Source organism: Camellia sinensis, chromosome 5 (assembly GCF_055761805.1).
Source record: "Camellia sinensis isolate YWXY chromosome 5, ASM5576180v1, whole genome shotgun sequence".
In the NCBI taxonomy this organism is placed as follows: domain Eukaryota; kingdom Viridiplantae; phylum Streptophyta; class Magnoliopsida; order Ericales; family Theaceae; genus Camellia; species Camellia sinensis.
Genome location: NC_138965.1, coordinates 46819281 through 46838800, shown reverse-complemented (window position 1 = coordinate 46838800; position 19520 = coordinate 46819281). Strand labels below are relative to the sequence as shown.

Sequence of the window (19520 nt, the reverse complement as noted above, 5' to 3'; positions counted from 1 at the left end):
TTTTTTTTTTTTACTACTTAAATCTCATAATTTTTCTTTTAACTAGGTGAAATGTTGTTCCAACAGAATATTAAAATTTATAAATTCAAAATATCATGGAAAGTTAATGTAAAAAAAGAGATAGAGACATAGATTCTTACCTAAGGAGTTCCAAATCAACAACAATCTTATCTTTAAATCTTCAAATATTCAAAAAATTTAAAAATAAACATAAAATTTTGTTCATGGAACCCTCAAATAAATTATAATTTTTTCTATATTTTATTACTTATATTTCTTATTAATTGCATTTATTATTTTCAAGTGTGATAAATGAAAAAGAAATTAGGTTTCATTTATTGCTATTAAGTAGATAAATAAATAAAAAAAATCATATTTCATAAAATGTAATAAATTATAATAAAATGTTTAGAATTCAAATTTATTTTGTTTATTTTTTTCTTAAATTCTATTTTATAAATTTTATATTTATTTTAGAGATTTTGAAAATTTATTATAACTTAATTTTTTAAGTTTACCTATTACCTGAATAGCAGGTTAAGTGTATTTTATCAATAATTGAATGGTAAGTATAGTTATTAATAATAGTAAGTTTAATTACATCAAATAGTAAGTATACTTAGTTATTGTGGTAAGTTAAAAACCACTTTTTAGTTTCAAAATCATTAAAAATTACCTTATTTTTTTACAAAACTACCTAGATTTCTTAACCTGATTTTATTATTATCAATCAATGATTAGATTTAGTTTACTTTTAGATCTAATAGTCCAAAATTATTTATATATGATACATGAAAACCACCTTCACGTATCATAGAAAAATCCCTGAACTAAAGTCACATAAGTCTTTTTGATCAAAGTCACCCCATCAGTCTTTACAAATGTCACTCTCTATTTCCCACACCCCCTTCACTCGATACCCACAATCTCTCCAAACAATTTCCCTATTCAGACCAATCAAACCCACCACCATTTCTACACCACCGAAGCTCTCGAACCTCCCCACAATCAGATCTGGCCACAAAAATTTCGATCAGCCACCTGTTGCTACATCAAAACCCAGATGGGAAAACATGTTGTCCACTGCAGCAAGCCTGTACCCACTTTATGTGACCGTTGGAGGGGTTGTTGCTTGCTTGAGACCATCCACTTTTTCATGGTTTGTGAAGAGAGGGCCAACTTCGTATAGCTTGGCACTTGGGTTCATAATGTTGGCAATGGGTCTGTCCTTGGAGCTCAGTGAGTTTTTCAGTTTGTTCTTGCAAAGGCCTCTTTCTGTGAGTTTACTTTACATATAGTCCCCTGCAATTTTTATTTTTTTTATTTTTCATTGAAACTCAAGGAATTATATCATATTACATTGAAACTCAAGGAATTACAAATAGCATGACCTATTTGATCGGGTGGATTATAGCACAGTATTGGGCTAATTTCCCAGACTGAGGCATTCGGACAACTTTTTTTTCAAAACCCATGTTCTATAATTAAAATTGAATACAGAAAATTGACTATTTTAGCTGGGGGCTAAAAAAATCTCGTTTGGAATAGGCTTTTGATGTTTGTGAAAGAAAAAAATAAAATGATTATGGTTTAAATATGATATTTTGTCTTATTGGGTTAAAAAACTTATTTTGCCTCCGTTTGGGAGAAGTGGGTTGACTTTTTGGCTTTTTGACTTTTTTTTTTTGGCTATTTTAGCCTGGGCTAAAAAGCTTGGTTTGGGAAGTATTTTTTGATTTTTTGGTTTTTTTTGTGAGGGAAGAATGTAATGATTATGGATTGGACGTGATATTTTATTTTTTGTGGCTAAAATAGCCTATTTTGTCTTTTGTGGCTAAAATAGCCAAAAAATCCTGTTTAGCTCTTGCCAAACGGAGCCTTTGTTTGCGACTATTTTAGCCCAAGACCCACATTCAAAACATAGCCTCAAAAGCCGGTTTTAAGTTTAAATTAATTCTGAGTTAATTAAAAATGATTTTTGTAAAATCGTTTTTACACTAATATTTTTAATTTATATTGTCAACATAAATATTTTCTTATGAAAAATATTTGGAATACAAAAAACGGTTTTAGAAAAGTTGTGCTATAAAACGGCTTTAGAAAAACTGTTTTCTTACATTTTATAGATTATTAATCCACTCATTATTAATCTTGTTAATCAAACTATAAATACAAATCATATCATATCATGTATAATGTTATATAAGTAAAGTTGTGGATATAACATGTGCCTATCTATGGTTTGCCATGTGTCTCTTACAAATGGAAAGTTTTGACCCTTTGTTTTTTCGTATCTTTGGTGTCTCTTCATTTTCATTTTTGTTTAAAAAGAGTTTGGATTATCTCAAGTTGGCCATCCAACTTGAGAGAGCATTTGAATTTGGTGGGGCCATTTTGAAGTTGAACTTAGTGATCTGAACAGTTCACCTTTTAGGACCCAATGAGTAGAATTTTTACGCAAAAAATAAGATGATCGAACATCGGTAGCTATATGCTTAAATCACATTTGTTTTAGGAAAATGGATAACAATTATAATTTCAAGAATAGTCATATATTTTTTTGCAATACAAATGTGATTCAAATATATAACTATCAATATCCGATTATTTTGCATGAATATTCTACTCAACGAGTCCTGAAAAGTGAACGGTTTAGATTACCAAGTTTGACCCCAAAATGGACCCACTAAGCTTAAATGCTCTCTCAAGTTGAGATGACCAACTTGAGAGAATCTAAACCCATTTAAAAATACTAACCAATCATATGTTGTGACTCTTCACTTTTGCATTTATTCACAGTTTTGACTGAGCATTTATTCATTGTTTTGATTGAGATACAAAATTAAATGTGTGAGAGTAGGGAGGATGAAGAAAATATGTGTTAAATAGACATTATTGCCCTTTCCCTTTCTTCTATAGGCTATTCCCCATCTATTAGCATCTTTTCACATTTTTGTTAATTTATTTTTCAATGCCTGACCTCCTCTACACTGCTGCTATAGCCATTAACAGGTTAGTCACGAGCAAATCAATTCCTCATCTAGTGCATGATGTGTTGGGTATTTTGCATCTTTTGTCAAGACCATCTCTTCCCTCAAATATTGCTTTGTTCATTTTTCAGCCACTATTATTTTTTGCTAGTGTATTTTTCTTTCCTTGGGGCCATGTTCGCGGGCTTTGCCCGAGATTTGTTTGATCCACGTGGAGGGAGTGCTTTGCATGGGTTCTGGGATTAGTTAAGGTGCATGTAAGCTAGTTTGGATACCTGGTCATCAAAAAAAAAAAAAAAACCCCTCTGGTGGAAACAAACCCATGAAACAAGTAGTAAGACCAATTCAAAAGTATAAAGAAAAGAAGTCCAAAAAATGTACATAAATTTTAAAGAGAAAAAAAATTATGTTTTGCTCTAGCAAATGTAAGAAAAATATCAGTAAGGATAGTTGTAATACACTAGAGTATCATTAACATCACTAACAAGAGAGTGCCTCCTCCTAAAATGTGAGAAGAGAGACATAGAAGAGAGTTTAGGGAGAAAGAGGACATGAATTAGAGCTTCGTCGGAGTTAAAAATAACAGAAATGGGTGTTTGTCTACCATGCATTGAGGGTGGAGAGAAAAAGGAAAAAACATAAAAAAATTTAATAATTATATGATTATCACATTTGTGTACCACATCTAGATTATCATGTAATGTATCACTATTATATTGATAATAGTAATAGATATGATGGTGAGACCTATTATTCATCCAATGCAATAATGATATATGAGATGATAAATAAAATATAATTCACAAATATGTTCATCATAACATTTTGTACCATAGTTAGCTCAACAAAACCATTGAGTTCTAATGAAAAATTGTGTAGCAATCCTATCGATTTATACGAGCCACATATTTATTTTGAACAACACCGCCTTTTAGGTTGTGTTGTACAATTAAAAAAAAAAAAGAAAAAGAAATCATATAAAGTATTAAACATGCATGGGTAAAAAAACTAGTACAATATAATTAATACAAAGAACTCCCAAAGTGGGAGAGAAATCCAAATAATATGTGGGGATTAAGAATCAGGTGAGGAAATTTGAATCTTAATATCTTACTGAAGTGCAATGTTTCTGGCCAATGGGCCCGGATGGTGTTTAGAACTATAAAATTTAAATTATGGATTCATACGATTCATTTCACCCAATACAATTCAAATTGTGTTGTTGAATCGCAGGTGATTCATTGCAATTACTTTGATTCACTGCGATTTAACTCTGATTTTTTTTTTTTTGGTTTACATAATGCATGGTTTTTGATTCTCCCAAAAAAAAAAAAAAAGTAATTAATTGATACACATGGTTTTACATGTGATACATATATAATTGAATTATCTTTATATTGATATTTACTTTATTTTAAACACTGTGTGTGTGTATTTTTCTTTCCTGTTTATGTATAAACATATATAAAATTATATAGTATATTAAATAACATGAGTCTTATAATTCACGATTCACTATGTTAGCAAAACTATTCATGATTCGATTTGTGATTTGATAACAATGGTTGAAAGTCAAAACTTGATGTTTGTGTCATTTGTGAATTGTGTTGTATTGTGATTTGGATTTTTCTGTGTTCATATAAGAAAATGTCAAAGAATTGCTCAGTTAGTCAGACTATGGAGCCTATAGGATTTGTTAACTGTAATGGTGATAAAATTTGGAAAAGTGTTTCTGCAGTTTAGTCACTGTCCAAATACATTTCTGTGGTCTTTGACACTATCCAATTTGAATTTCAAGAAAATAATATAAATGGCATTTTTTTTTTTAAAGTGGCATAAATGGGAAATTTTGAATTATTTTATAAGTGGCATAATGTTTTGGTAGCCACTTCTACAAATGCATTTGCCAAACCCTTTCCTGCTTTTGCCCTCTGCAACAAACTTAGGGAAAAAGGTAGCAACAAACTTGGAGTTGGAATTCAACTATTCAAAATAGGGTTTAAATGTTTTCAGTGAAGAATTCTTATTGGGTTTTCCTGCGGACAAATGAAGTGTTTGACAAAGATAAGTATGGGATTCAATATTCAGGTTTGCCTAGTTCACAATTTCCTTGTTTTTTACTGTGAACAGATACTTTTTGGATGCGTTGCCCAGTTTACAATTATGCCAACTTTTGGATTCATCATTAGCAAAGCCTTGGGGCTTTCACCCGCTGTCTCAGTTGGTTCAATATTGCTTGCTTGTTGCCCTGGAGGTACTGCGTCCAACGTGGTAAGAGCATTTCTTGTCCTATCCTGATCTATCTCTTTCACTAAATAATTTATTGAATACTTGATCCAAATTTCGGGAAACCTGCTTAGACTTGCCAGTTATTTCAAGTGTTCTTTGTATTCTACATAACCCAAAAAAAAAAAAAAAAGTGTTTTTTGTTTCCTATTCAATTGTTTTGTTTTTTAGTTTTCAATTGTTTTTCTTTTTAGTTTCATTTTTTCAGTTTCTTCATCGGCCTATGATTTAGTATGACTAAAATTTGATTTTATTAAAATTTATACATATAATGTAAAGAAGATTCTCTACTTTTTTATGGGTGAATTGCATCACTGCCAAGTCTCCAGTAGGTAGCCTCATAATCATTAAAATTGAAATACTTGTATATTTTATAAAAAGATTGCTACTGTTAGTCCAAAGATCTTGATTGTAAATATTTTAAGAATGTTGATTATCCGGAATTATATCCGTAGTTCTAGGTGAAATAAATCATTTAAAGCTCAAAGACTTGGGACATAGAGACAATGTAGTTATGAACAATTGCTTCAAATTTAAAAAATGCAATCTCATCTTGGCCCTTTTACAGAAAAATCTACCACAATCTGTAGAATTGTTACATCATTGGCTAGTGAACTTCTTATCTGTTAAAGCATTCCATGACATGTTTGATTTTTCTTTCTATCTAGTTTGTTTATTTTTTTGTTTTTGCAGTTTTGTAAGAGGGCCTTCAGCTTCTTTTAAAGGGTACTGTTAGTGAGCCTTCAACCTTTCTCAAGAGTAGTATTGTTAATGGGTGTTTCATTTACGTAAATAGTTCACGTTAGATTTACTTTCAATTAATGCAGAAGTGAAATCAACTTGGGTAATCTTGTGAAAATTTAGGAGCCTAGGAAGCACAACACTTCTAATAAGGTGTCATGTTGTGTCATGTCGAACACCATGTTGGACACCGACACGACACTCATCAGACACCTCCAAACACTAATTGACACATGTCCAAATAAGTCCTATTATTTAAAAAAAATTAGACTCGAATACACTTCACACTTGGACAATGGCGGACGCAGGCTAGGGGGGGACCATGCCCCCTGCATCCATCTGTAAAACCTCAACTAATATATGTAGATTTGTTATTAGATTTATAAGTTGTAAAGACTTGGCCCCTCCACCCAAGTCTCAACTTTGTCAAATTGTTTAAAGCAGTGAGTTACGATCATGCTATAATACATACTAATATATATCATATATAATTTATTGTTTAAATTAATGTTAGTTATGAATTATTGTGATGTTCGATTATAGGCCATTATAGTGATGGGGCTAAAAAACTATAAAATCAGAATTAGTTACATCTCATTCTAATAGTTGATTATGTTTCAAAGTGGTGTTCGATATGGAATTGCCCTTCGATATGACTAATTGTGGTGGTTTTGATTATGACCAAAATGACCTTCAATTATGGCTTTAATTAGTGTTAGTTACAACCCAATGTGATTATAATTAATGTGAAACGTACTTATATGTTACTATTTTTTGATCTTATATTTTGTATGAACTGTAAAGAAATTTATAATTCTATTTTTGTACCTTTTGTTTTATAAATGTCTGTTGAATGAAAATTTTATTTGCAAATTTAAGAATGATGTTTAATTTGTGTACTTATAAAAATGAATATTTTAGTACAACATATGTGCAAAATGTTTGTAAGAATGTGAAAATAAATTTTATAGTCAATTTTTATTACACATTTGGCCCCCTCTTAACAAGATTTATGCTTTTGCCACTGCACTTGGAGCAATGTTTTAATAACTGGATTGGACCAGTCGGTTCAACCGGTCAACCTGTCAAAGTTCTGGTACAGACCGTTCAACCCAGTTGCAAACTGGTCAAAGGTTTTGTAAAAATAGAAACCGTCCATGTTTGTAGAGTTTTAAATATCTAAATCAGTTTGGTCTTTCACATGATAGTCTTAAACTCATCAATTGTTTGGAAATATTTGGAAAACCAAAAAAGTGTGACACAGAGTGTTCACACTGACTGAACTATACACTTTATATAGTAGTATATATATGTGAATTAAATATTCATATACTGACCTATACACTTTATATAATAGTATATATGTGAATTAAATATTCATATATATGAACTTACAAATTTATTTATCCTTATATGCCATATAATGAATATATATAAGTATATATTTTGTGTATGTCTCTCACATGTCTGTACTTCTTAGTTGGGAACAAAATTTGAATCCTTCATTATTGGGTTATTCATCAGTTGCTTCTAGAGGTTTAGGAGTCGTTAGCAGTTAGAACCATGGGAACAAGGTTGCACCATAAACTCAAGTCAACTGAACACAATGTAGCCTTATCCCAACTATTTGCGGTTATCCTACTTAGGGTTGGGAGATAAACATCATATTTAATAGAGATGTAGAAAACAGGAGGTCATTTGAGGCTGCATTCTATACAAAACGTATCTTTGGAAAAGGGACTTGACATTGAGTTAGTTTGGTTACTGATCAGAACTCTCCCTATGTGACAAAATATCCATAAAATGGAAATACTTAAAGAATAGTAGCCATCATGATTCTCCAACTTGATGGAAATGCATTTGCAACAAGGGGTGATGACATAAGGCCTCATTTTAGGAAGATTAATATATTGCGAGTCTAACCTTATTTAATACCTGAGCTGAAGAATCCCCAATTTTAGTTAGCACCTTTCCTGAAGTTTCATAATTGACAACCCAGGTTATGGCCTGCAATCAAACCAAGTTATGCTAATTATTGGGTTGTCTAGACTTTTTTCAAATTTGATCAATTTTTTACTTTTTATTTTTAGTGCCCTCTAGTCCCAAGGAACCTAAAAATTAAGAAGAAAAAAAAAATCAATCAAATTTTTAAAAAGTTCAAATAAGATGAAAACAAGACAATTTTTGGGGCAAAAATCAGCTTACAATCTTATTAGGACTTTTTTCAAATTTGATTGAACTTTTTTTAATTTTCAGGTTCCCTATGACTAGAAGTCCCTAAAAATTTTAAAAAAAAAACATTTCTATCAAATTTGAAAGAAAAAAAAAAAACCCCATAATAATAAGATGAAAATAAGCCGATTTTTCCTAGGCTAAAATAGCCTAACCCAAGCGAGTCCTTAGGGCTCATGTTTGATGTAAAACAGTAAACTCATCACAGTGCATCTATTTTTGATGGAAGTTTTTCTTTTCCTTCTTACTTTGTGGTGAACAAGAAATTGTTGCGTATCATTTTTGTCAGCATTTCGTCTTACTTATTTTAACAGTTGTACAGAAAGCCTTCAATTTTATTTTCAAAGAATATTTTTTCTGAAGATTTCTGAACAAGTTGAAGTTTTGAAATGACTTGGATCTAAATCCTTATGTTGATTTCTTATGCCCTTTATGCTTATTCTCATCATTGTCTAAGATGGGGAGCACATGTAAAAGAGAAAAAAAAATAAATAAATAACAAACAAACAAACAAACAAACAAACAACAAAAGCTTATCTTGTAATGGTCCAAATGCTAGGAGGGCTGGAGTAGGTATTGACCTAAATTCAAATATAAGAAATGTTTTTGTTATATGCTTCTAATAGCCCAGTGAAACTGAACATCAATCTAAATTATGGAATTTCAATATAAAGAGATGGACAAGGAATTTACATTCAAGTTCACATGGAACCTTAAAACAATTCATTACTAATACGAATACTCAAACACAATCAGCAACAATTGTGCAAACTTCCAGTTCATTTCTATTTATGTGAATTAGTGTTGCAGGTGACCTTAATTGCCCAAGGGGATGTTACATTATCTATTGTTATGACGGCTTGCACCACACTTGGAGCAGTGATTCTTACTCCTCTTTTGACCAAAATTCTGGCTGGAGCTTATGTTCATGTGGATGCTGTTAAACTTTCCATCAGCACCATGCAGGTGACTGTAAATTAGATTGAACCTTTCACGTTCCTAATTTGATTCCATTTATTCATTTAGGGAAATCTTGGTCATCTTTGTTTCCTGTCTAGGTGGTTGTTGCTCCGATTCTACTAGGTTCTTATATGCAGAGAACATTTCCTGCAGCTGTGAAATTGGTGACACCTTTTGGGCCACTACTTGCTGTTCTAGCTGCTTCACTGCTTGCATGCAGGTTTTGGTTTTATACATCCGATTCATTCTTGTTAAGATGGTGCTTTCCAGGACTCTCCCTCTGGCTCTTATTAATTTGGTTAACTTCTGGTTATTTGTCAGTGTATTCTCAGAAAATGTTGTTCGTCTGAAATCTTCAACGGTTGTTGCATCCTTGTCACCTGAAGCATCTCCTCTTCTTCGTGCTCGAGCGATTCTATCTGGTGAACTTGGGGTTATAATACTTTCGGTGCTGTTCTTGCATGCTGCAGGATTCTTTGTTGGGTAAGAGTTGCCCCCTTTGTCGTCTTTAGCTATTTTGATATTAAATTGCCGTCTTTGTGCCTCAATATTATAATTTCTGTTTGTAATGATTATAAGGTTCACTGCCCTTCCCATCTTTTGGCTGTTTATTTATTTTTTCCTTTTCTGCATTATATTATTTGTTGGATTTCATGGTAGCCAGAGGAATTTATTATTATACATATGTATACATATTTTTGCATTATATTGTATAATAGGTGTGAATTATGAATTTGTGTGACACACATGATTGTAACCTGCCTCAACTTGAACTGAAATTGATATTTGAATGGGGTTTGTTTGCGTTTTAGCACTGAGAAATTTAGCTTCGAGGTATGTTGAGGTTTAATTTTGGAGTCTCAGGTGTGATAATTTACTAGGATTAAGCTTTAGTCCCTTTTGTTGTGTTCAAGAACATTATATTTTGACCTTATGTTAACTATGTTAATATGGTTTCCTTATCTAGGTATTTTGCATTTCAATACATCATTTTGTTGTTCCCTTCTGTGTGTTCATAATCATTAACCCTTTCGCCAATGAACATTCTGTTGGTATTTTTCCCAAGAATGGAAAACTAAATTATATAAAATAAATAGTGAAGATAAAACAATCTTATTTTTAATTCTTAAAGAAAACACAAGATTGAAAATAGATTACAACATTAGAACATATTACAAGACGGATTCACATGGACATACAAAAATAATATAGAAGAAATAGATTAAATCTAAAAGTTTGAAGAACAAAAGATAAGGGATGTAAATCGAGGTTTGTGGTATACACAGTTTCTTTAAAACAAATTTGCCGCATCGCCAATGGGTGTTGGAGGAATGCTGTCGTCTATTTCTTAGGATACGACGGTCGAAATCAGTTAATACAGAAGCACCTTCTGAATAGTTTCGGCGAACTTGACAATGACAACACTCTCTCATTAACAAGAACCAAAGAAGTGGCTAACAAAAAGAAGATAAGAAAAATTTCTTTGAATTTGTCCTTTGATGTAAGAAACATCTCTAACTTCATCTCAAATACCCACTATTTTCCATCTTAAAAAACCTTTCTAAAAACATCTTACTAAGTTAGAGGGGAAATGCCTCTATTTATACAAGTAGGGGAGTCCCTAGCCATGAAGGCTATCATCACGAAGGCCATCAACTCTAGTCATTAGAGCTAGAGTTACAAAAGTTAAAAACTCATGGCCACTAATATGATCATCAACTCCATCATCAAAAGATGAGAGTTACAATAGCCTAAACTTCCCATGTGCTTAATATATGGAATTAAATATGTATATAATGATATTTGAATAATTCAAATAGATGGGTTGCAAAACGGATATGGATGTAGGGTCACAATCTGATCCAAGCCCAATCTCAAACACATGCACAAATTAAGCTCAACACGACACCCGCTCAATCCAAGCTCAAGTCCAAGTCCAAGTCTAAGTCCAAGTCCAAGCCCAAGCCTAAGTCCAACTTCTATTGATGCCCACTTTATGAGACAATTTCTCATTCACAACTCAATGGTTTCGGCTCATTATTTTTATATTATAATCTTCTCATTGAAGAGAATACAACCCACTTGAACCCACTTCAACCGGCAGTTGGATTCCACTTTAATTTCGAATTAAAGTTGCCGAAAACCTATTATTTTCCAACACATTCTTCCCTATGTTTTGTCCATTCAGTTTAGTCTAGTCCTATGCTCTATTTGTCTTGGTGGAAAACATTTTTTTCTGGAAAATGTTTTCTAGAAAATGTTTTCCATGTAAAAGATTTTCCTATGTTTGGGTGTGATCTTGAAACTAATGTACTAGTGGTTCTAGTGGTGGTGTTGGTGGAGGTGGTGGCAGCGGCAATGGTAGTTTGGTGGTATTGGTAAAACTTTAGTATGAAAATTTCCACGTTTCGAAAGTGTGGAACATTTTCTATCCAAATAAGCTTGTTTCTAATCATGAAAAATATTTTTTGTTGATTTTCATTTTTTGTCATTCCGAACATCAAAAAATGCGAAAAACTTTTTCCAAACTATAACCTTTAATGTGGCCTGAATGTTTCTTTGCCTGGTGTAGTGGTCCTGCCTCACAAGAAAAAAACATAAGGTGTGATTATTATATTACAAGTATGAAATAGCAAGGAGCATTTGTTTTGAATAGTGGAACTTATTCTTGTTCAGGAGCACAAAAGGCTTCTCCTGGCTACTTTTACCAATTCTTAGCTTATATCAAACTATGAACTTGTCTACAAATGTTTTAAACCTCGGACCGTTAAGCAAACAGAAAAAGGGACTGGATCAAGGGTCATTGGTTCAACTGTGGGGTCAATTGGAATTGAACCGTGACATCATAAATACCTTATAAATATATTAAAAATTATACATAAATAATAAAAAAAATATTAAGATATGTTAGTGTGAGATCACTTTTATAATGCATATATTTAAATTTTAGATGCATTATATATTTATATAAATATATTATTTAAATTGCTTTTATATAAATTGTTTGTACAAATAATAATTATACATGGTGTTTTGACCAAAAAATAAAATATATGTATTAAATTATGAAGTTTAGTTAACAATCACAAGTTGGTGACATGGTGTAGTGGTTGTTGCCCTGCATCTGTGATAGTTGGTTTTAGGTTCGATTCTTGGCATCTACCTTTCTTGAATTTTTGAAGAGGCGGCTTGTTTCGTCAACCCGCTTCTAGTTGGAGTGGGTAACCGGTTTGACCGCGGTTCTGGGTGGGTTTTCAAAAATAGGCCAATATTCTCCTCTAAACGGGTATGGTAGTTCATCCAGACTGAAACATGGACCAGTTGATGGGTTAACTGGTTTGACCGGCCGGACTAGTCTGGTTTTCATAACATTTGGCACACATGTAGCACAGACACGCAACACTTTACACACATGCTGACATGACCATTTTAAAAAAATGCTATGCAAGACACGATACGCTTGGGATACATGTAAAATTTTTATTTTATAATTTATTATATGTCAAATATATGAGTTATTTATTTATAGGCAATTAAAAAAAAAAAGAACACACATTCTAAAGAATTGAAAACAATTGTATAATATTGAAATACATATGATGGATTCATTTGATAAATGTTTCAAAACATATTTAGTTTAGAGTGCTCAAGTTGCATTATGAAGATCGCAGAACAATGTTACTATGAACTGATTCATTACATAAGTCATATTTGGAGCATTCAAGAAGTGTTGCTAAAGTATCCGAGGAGTGATTGTAAAGTGTTCGATATTATGAATTAAATTTTTTAATTAAGACAAGTGGAAGAAGTGTCAGACATATTTTTATGAGTGTTCATAGAGTGTTGTATCCAATGCGGGTGTTCAACATGACATGCCTCCTCCATGGAAGTGTCTATGCTTCTTAGGATCCAATTTTGAAGCCTTGTTTTTCTTTGTACGTGGCTTATTTTTTGGTTATTTTTTGTGTTTTTGGCCTAAATACCAAATTTACGCAGTTCAAACCTTAGTTGCAGGAATCGTCCTAACAGGTGACGAATCTTCCTAAGAAACGCGATTCCGCGTTTCTTAGAAAGAAACGTGTAGGAATCGCGTTTCCGTAGAGAGAGAAACGCGATCCTGGCCAAGATGGGATCGTTGGTGAAGAAGAACAAAAACCCTAGTTTGTTGGTGTCAGATACGGCGAGGAGAGAGAGACAGAGGAGAGAGTGTGTGAAGGAAGAGAGTGAGAAGACAAACCTTCGTCGAACCTTCGTCGTCGTAGTCGAACATCTAGTTGACTCGAAGCATCGATCAAACCTTCGACTCCAGTCGTATTGGACCTCGCGATCTGCTCGCGTCGAACCTTCGTTGTCGTAGTCGAACATCCATGGCCATCGCGATCAGTGCTCACCTCCTTCTGCTTCTTCTTCTTCTTCTGCTTCTCTCTCTCTCTCTCTCTCTCTCTCTCCGATCTGTGTTGTCTTCCCCCTCCCGTTTCTAACATATCTATATAATTTACTATATAATAATAATAAGTAATATAATTTGTTATATAAATAATATAATTTGTTATATAATAATATAATAAATCTAATTAAATCAAATATAATAATTTTTTTTTAATAAAATTTATAAAATAAATCATTATTTTACAATTTTTGATTATTTTACTATTTTTTAACATATTTTATTATTTTATTGTTTTTTATTTATAATATATATCAATTAAAAATTAAAAAATATATATAAATAAATTGAAAATATTATCTATAAAAATAATATCTAAGATAAAAATAATAAATATATTTAAAAATAATTATTTAACTCACCTTTATATAATAAATATATTTTAGAAATAACTATTAAATATATATATATATATTATCGCTTCCCGAGGCGCTCCCAACTTAAGAAACTTCTATCAGCTCACGCTTCCCCGCTCCTGCTCCCGCTCCCGCCCCCGTTCCTGCTCCCGCTTCGTGCAACTAAGGTTCAAACGAAACAAAATAAGTCACATTGAATCAAATAAGCCACGAAAACCAAACTAGAGCAATAGACTGTAATTCAGGAAAATTGGAGAGCCGAAATAACATCACTACAATTTGAGTATCTTCATCTCTCCCTAATCTACTCTACTCTCCAACTGTGCTTCTCTCTCTCTCTCTCTCTCTCCATAGTAAATCATTCTCATTTTTATTTTCATTGTGTATATAAACCTTTCCTTTTCTTTTATTTCTTTCTCGCATTTGAGTTTTCAATAAATTTCCAAACCAACTCTATTTACTATTTTTGGTTTGTCTTTGCAAAATGCTTTGTTACAAAACTCTTCTTCTTCACCTCTTTTTATTTATTTTTATATTTTTAATGAAATGCAAAGCTTTTGCTATCAAATTTAGGTTTATTCTGTGTTTACTTTAAGAAAATGTTTATCTAATGGACACGAACACGGATACGGATGCGGATGCGGATGCGAATGCGGATGAGGGATACGGCAATTTCAAAAAAATGGGGATACGGATACGGCGGGGACAAGGCAATAAAATATGTTTTCATATATCTTTATTTGCTATCTAGATTAGTATTACATCCACAAACAATCAATATTAACAAAAATTAACTCTTAACACTTTTAAATTAACACTTGTAGTCTATATCTTTTTTATGGATGATGTATTACGTATTTAAGCCTAAGAAAAAAATAATAAACATTCAACATTCATAAAAAACACTAAATAAAATGGGTAAAAAAATACTTGGCATGTCCGCAGTGTGTCCCTGAAGTGTCCCCGCCATGTCCGCATGTCCCCGAACTGTCCATATGTCCGACACAAATACGGCACTTGTTTTCAAGTGTCGGTGCTTCATTGATGTTTATTCATATATAAATTATTATACATTGTTTTTTTTTTTCCGTAGGATCTTATGATCCAATTATACTATCCAATCTTGTGAACCCCTCCGACATTGCAATCTAGGATTCTGTTGTGACAACCTTATTTAATACCTGAATTCTTGAAAACAGTCCCCAGTTTCCCCAAGATGCTTTGGTGTAACACGTCCTCTCCGGATTAATTAATGAAGACAATGCAGCATCCATTTCTCTCTGCCTTTGTAATCCAATACTTTTTTACCATGCTGAAAAGTAAAACTTTTTATTTTTGTTGATTAATTGATTGATAAGTAATACAATATCATGGATCTTTATTTACAGGTATATATCAGCAGCTATTTCTGGGTTTAGAGAGCCACAACGGCGAGCAATATCAATTGAGGTACTAAAAACAGCTTGAATGTTTATTTGTTATCAAGCTTTAGAAACTTGTCTTCAAGCAGGTTTGATCCCTATCCAAAAATTATAACAAAATCCAATTAGCTTCAATATTTAACGTGCTAACGGATTGGTTTTACTTTTATATGTAGCAAAATAAATTATAGTAACACACTACTTAAATTCCTTGCAGGTTGGCATGCAAAATTCATCATTAGGTGTGGTTTTAGCAACCTCCCATTTCGCCTCGCCGATGGTTGCGTTACCCCCTGCCATGTCTGCTGTCCTCATGAATATCATGGGTAGCAGTTTGGGTTTCTTTTGGAGATACATCGATCCCTCTGATTCGCAGACAACTGTCGAAGTCAATGACAAGTGAGACGATGAACTCCTAATGTTAATCACCGTAAGGGATTTGTGTTTTCGTCTTAAGAATTCTCACATTATCATTGTTGTTGTTGTTAGTTTAGTTATTGACATTAATAGGGGCAGGGGCCACATAGAGTTTAGGGTATTTGCTTGAACACCTTGGAAAATATATATATACATGCCTATAGATTTTGGATAGTTAATTGTTATATAAAAATACTTTTGAACATCTTGACCTGATGGTATGAACACTCATAAAGACGCTCACTAAACCCATTTTGCTAAATTTTGAACACCATTTCTATGACAAGACCACTCCACTTCAAAAAACATTGATTAAGGTGTGTTTTCTTTATTGAATTTTGATGTGCTGAAGTGTGTTTAATATTTATTTTTAATGTTCTGAAGTTTTTCTAGCTAAGTTGCCTATTTAAAATGATCTGTGTGTTTCTCTATTGAAAGATTATTGTGATTATTTGTACTGCAAGAACAAATGTTTAGAGCTTGATCGTAGTATCAATTTTTTTTTTTATTAATAATACTTTATTTGTCAGGAAATGTTTATTTGCACTGATTTAGTGTCCATCAAATTGAGTTTATTATTATTTTTTATTAGTTATGCCATTATGGATGAAATTGCTTACAAATTTGGTGACAAAAATTTCTGCCCACTGCTGCAATGAAAGTTGTAGTAATGTGGGTTGAATCATGATGAGAATGAGCAGCCACCAGACCCTTGTAGTGAACAGATTGAAGAAGCTCTCATGCCAAACCAAACAGAAACTGACTAGAAAGGTGTGTTCCTCTCAAACTTGATGAGCAATCCCAAATGGTACAATATTGTAATTTTTACCTAGTCTTTTATGCAATTCTTTATGGGGAAATTCTATTTGCACGTTACAAAAGGGGAAATTTTACTTACACCACTAGTTTATCTTCTTGCACCCTCCATCTCATTACACCACTAACCAAAAAATGTGATTCTTATTACACCCATTATACTATCAAAACTAATCGTAAAATAAAAACTTTTCAAAACCCTTTCATTCTTGTCTCTTTACGTTGATTGGCTTTGGAGGGAAAGGAAGGGAAAAGAGAAAGACGGGCAGGGAAGATGATTGGACAACACCAGCGTGGAGGGTGTGGGTGTTGTGCCTTTTTCGAGTTTAAGGCATTGCTTCCCACACTGACTTGCTTTGACCAACAAAGAATCGTCACTTAATTTTTAAAGGGGAATTAAAAAACCTTTAACGATGAAAATTAAGTTAAGGTCCAATCCATCATAATCAAGAAAATTTCGGGTTCGAGAGCTTAGGTACCAAAAGGAAATGCCATTTACATGGAAGCACCTTTTTTAGCTAAATCCGAAGATTGGCATCTACTCAATTTTTATTTTATGATTTTAGTGGTTAATTATTCACATAAATTCATTTTTAGTCCTAAAACCTTTAACTAACCTATACTATGCGTTTTGAATAAAATAAATACGGTCTATTTTAGATTTAAAGCATAAAGCCACGTTCCTTGTAAAATAATGATTTTTCATAATATATATATATATATATATATATAAGATTCTTAACATAACGTGGCTATAAACTTAATCTAAAATAAATAATATTCATAAAAACATACAATTTTACATAGAAAAACAATTAACTTGCATAATTGAAAAACAATGCAAGAAACAAGCATATGTCAAGGAGAAAAAGAGGACTTGCCCGGTCGTCCACTTTTAACGTTTTACATGCATGCATAAAGTAAATATGTTCAAATATGCAGCTAATACACACAATGATGGTTCTAGGCCCGGTTTGAGGCTACTAATGATGAATATGCACAAGGATACAAGTAACAAATAAAAAAGCATAAATATAAACTATACTACATGATTATTATATGGCTAAATATGACCTAAAACATGTTCTAATGACATAGAAGAAACATGCATAGAAAGAGGCAAGAAAGTTAATGAAATAAAGGAACTACATGATAGAATGATGAAGTAACAACCTAGCATGGATAAGCGTTGAAAAATAAAGCAACAAAGTACTAAAATACAGAAAGATAAAGGAGTTTTACTTGTTGGTTTGATTAAACTGAAGAACACACCAAGAAATAGCAAGAAAAGTCAAGTTTTTTGCTTGCAAGCCTCCCTCAAGCTTAGATTTCTAAAGTGGTTTTGGGTTCTTCACACCTTTCACACCTTAGGATGATTTTTAGAAGTTCAGAGTTGCTGTGAGTGGAGGAATTTCGTGGCTAAGACTAAGGGAGAGGAGAAGGGGAGTGTTTGGCTCTTTAAACTCTCTAAAAGCTCAAGATTTTTTAACCCCTTGAAAGGAAAGGGGAAAGGCTTTATTTATAGGCAAGAGGGAAGGTTCTGGAACCCTTTCTAGGGTTCCATTGCTTTCTGTCTCCACCTCCCACAAAAAATGCACCAAGATTGAGTTTCCATACCTGACTTCGCCGCGCTTAGATGTGAGCACGCGCAATGATTATGCGCATGCACAAATAAGGCGCGCACACATCCTTTGCCATGGTACACGTGTCATCCCGTAAGCATACCATGTTCTTGGCTTGCTTGTGGCCCATGTAAGTCCGAATTGTCTTTTGATCACTGTTTTTGATAAAGCCGGTCACTAATTTTGGAAAATATGTTTGATCAAAGCGCAATCGGGCTTAGCTCTCTTTCTTGGGGTAAAAAGTTTGTTTTCTTGGCTAAAAATGGGTTCAGGGGAAAAATGGTCATTTTCGTAGAAAGTCGATTTTTGCCAAACATCCTTAAACATTCTAAAGATGAACTAATTTCCTATTTCATCATCGGAAGGCTTGCAAGGGCCTGAAATCTTAGGGTCAGTCAAAATGAGGAATCTACAGTTATCTCTCTTTGACAGAGTTCAAACAATCATGTAGTGATGAGAAGCGAATATTAAAGATCCGAGATCATCCCAGTTGACATGACCCTAAGGCTTAAGGTAATGCCATACATTCATGCAAACGATCAAACTCGTAGGTTGCCTACGTAACCTTGATGCAAGGAATCAGATCAATATAGTTCGGGGGCGGTTGTGCAACAATTTATACGTGAGTGAGTGTGTGCAACAAGCACTCAAGCAATCATCCAAGCATGTATTCTAAGAAGAGGAGAGCGGGTGATACTTGCCCCAAGTTCCTTTCCATTCTTTTCCAGGTTGTGCCAATTCTGCAAATTTTTCCAAGGAGAGCTATTCCAAATAATACACACTGCAGTGTGGTTAAAGTGATGCCATTATGATGCCAATGTATGCCATTCTATGCTCGTATTGATGAGTCATAGGTTTATTAAAGGCCAAGTGGTGTTGTTCCATGCTTGTATCGACGAGTCATGGAGGCATGAAATGCCAAGTGGTGCCATCCCATGCTTGTATAGACGAGTCATGGAGGTTTTAAATGCCAAGTGGTGCCATCCCATGCGCGTATCGACAAGTCATGGGGTTTAATAATGCCAAGTGGTGTCATCCCATGCATGTATCGATGAGTCATGGAGATTTAATAAATGCCAAGTGGTGTTATCTCATGCTTGTATCGACGAGTTATGGGGTTTAGTAGATGCCAAGTGGTGCCATTCGATGCTCGTATCGACGAGTCATGGGTTTTAATAGATGCCAAGTGATGCCATTCCATGCTTGTATCGATGAGTCATGGAGATTTAATA

At 33.1% G+C, this 19520-nt stretch overlaps 1 protein-coding gene across 1 annotated transcript; it reads left to right on the top strand.

Moving 5' to 3' along the window:
• The first annotated feature begins 810 nt into the window (after window positions 1-810).
• LOC114296802 (putative sodium/metabolite cotransporter BASS2, chloroplastic) lies at window positions 811-16055 on the top strand. The gene is made up of 7 exons (XM_082868780.1): window positions 811-1277; window positions 5121-5261; window positions 9060-9215; window positions 9308-9429; window positions 9531-9692; window positions 15401-15461; window positions 15651-16055. Exons 1-7 carry the CDS (start codon window positions 882-884, stop codon window positions 15834-15836), a joined length of 1224 nt encoding a protein of 407 aa, XP_082724906.1. The 5' UTR covers window positions 811-881; the 3' UTR covers window positions 15837-16055.
• Window positions 16056-19520: the final 3465 nt, after the last annotated feature.

Coding starts and splice junctions, on each gene's coding strand:
- LOC114296802 (XM_082868780.1), top strand. CDS start 882: ATGTCACTCTCTATTTCCCACACCCCCTTCACTCGATACCCACAATCT. Junction 1,278..5,120: donor TCTTGCAAAGGCCTCTTTCT/GTGAGTTTACTT, acceptor TACTGTGAACAG/ATACTTTTTGGATGCGTTGC. Junction 15,462..15,650: donor GGCGAGCAATATCAATTGAG/GTACTAAAAACA, acceptor AATTCCTTGCAG/GTTGGCATGCAAAATTCATC.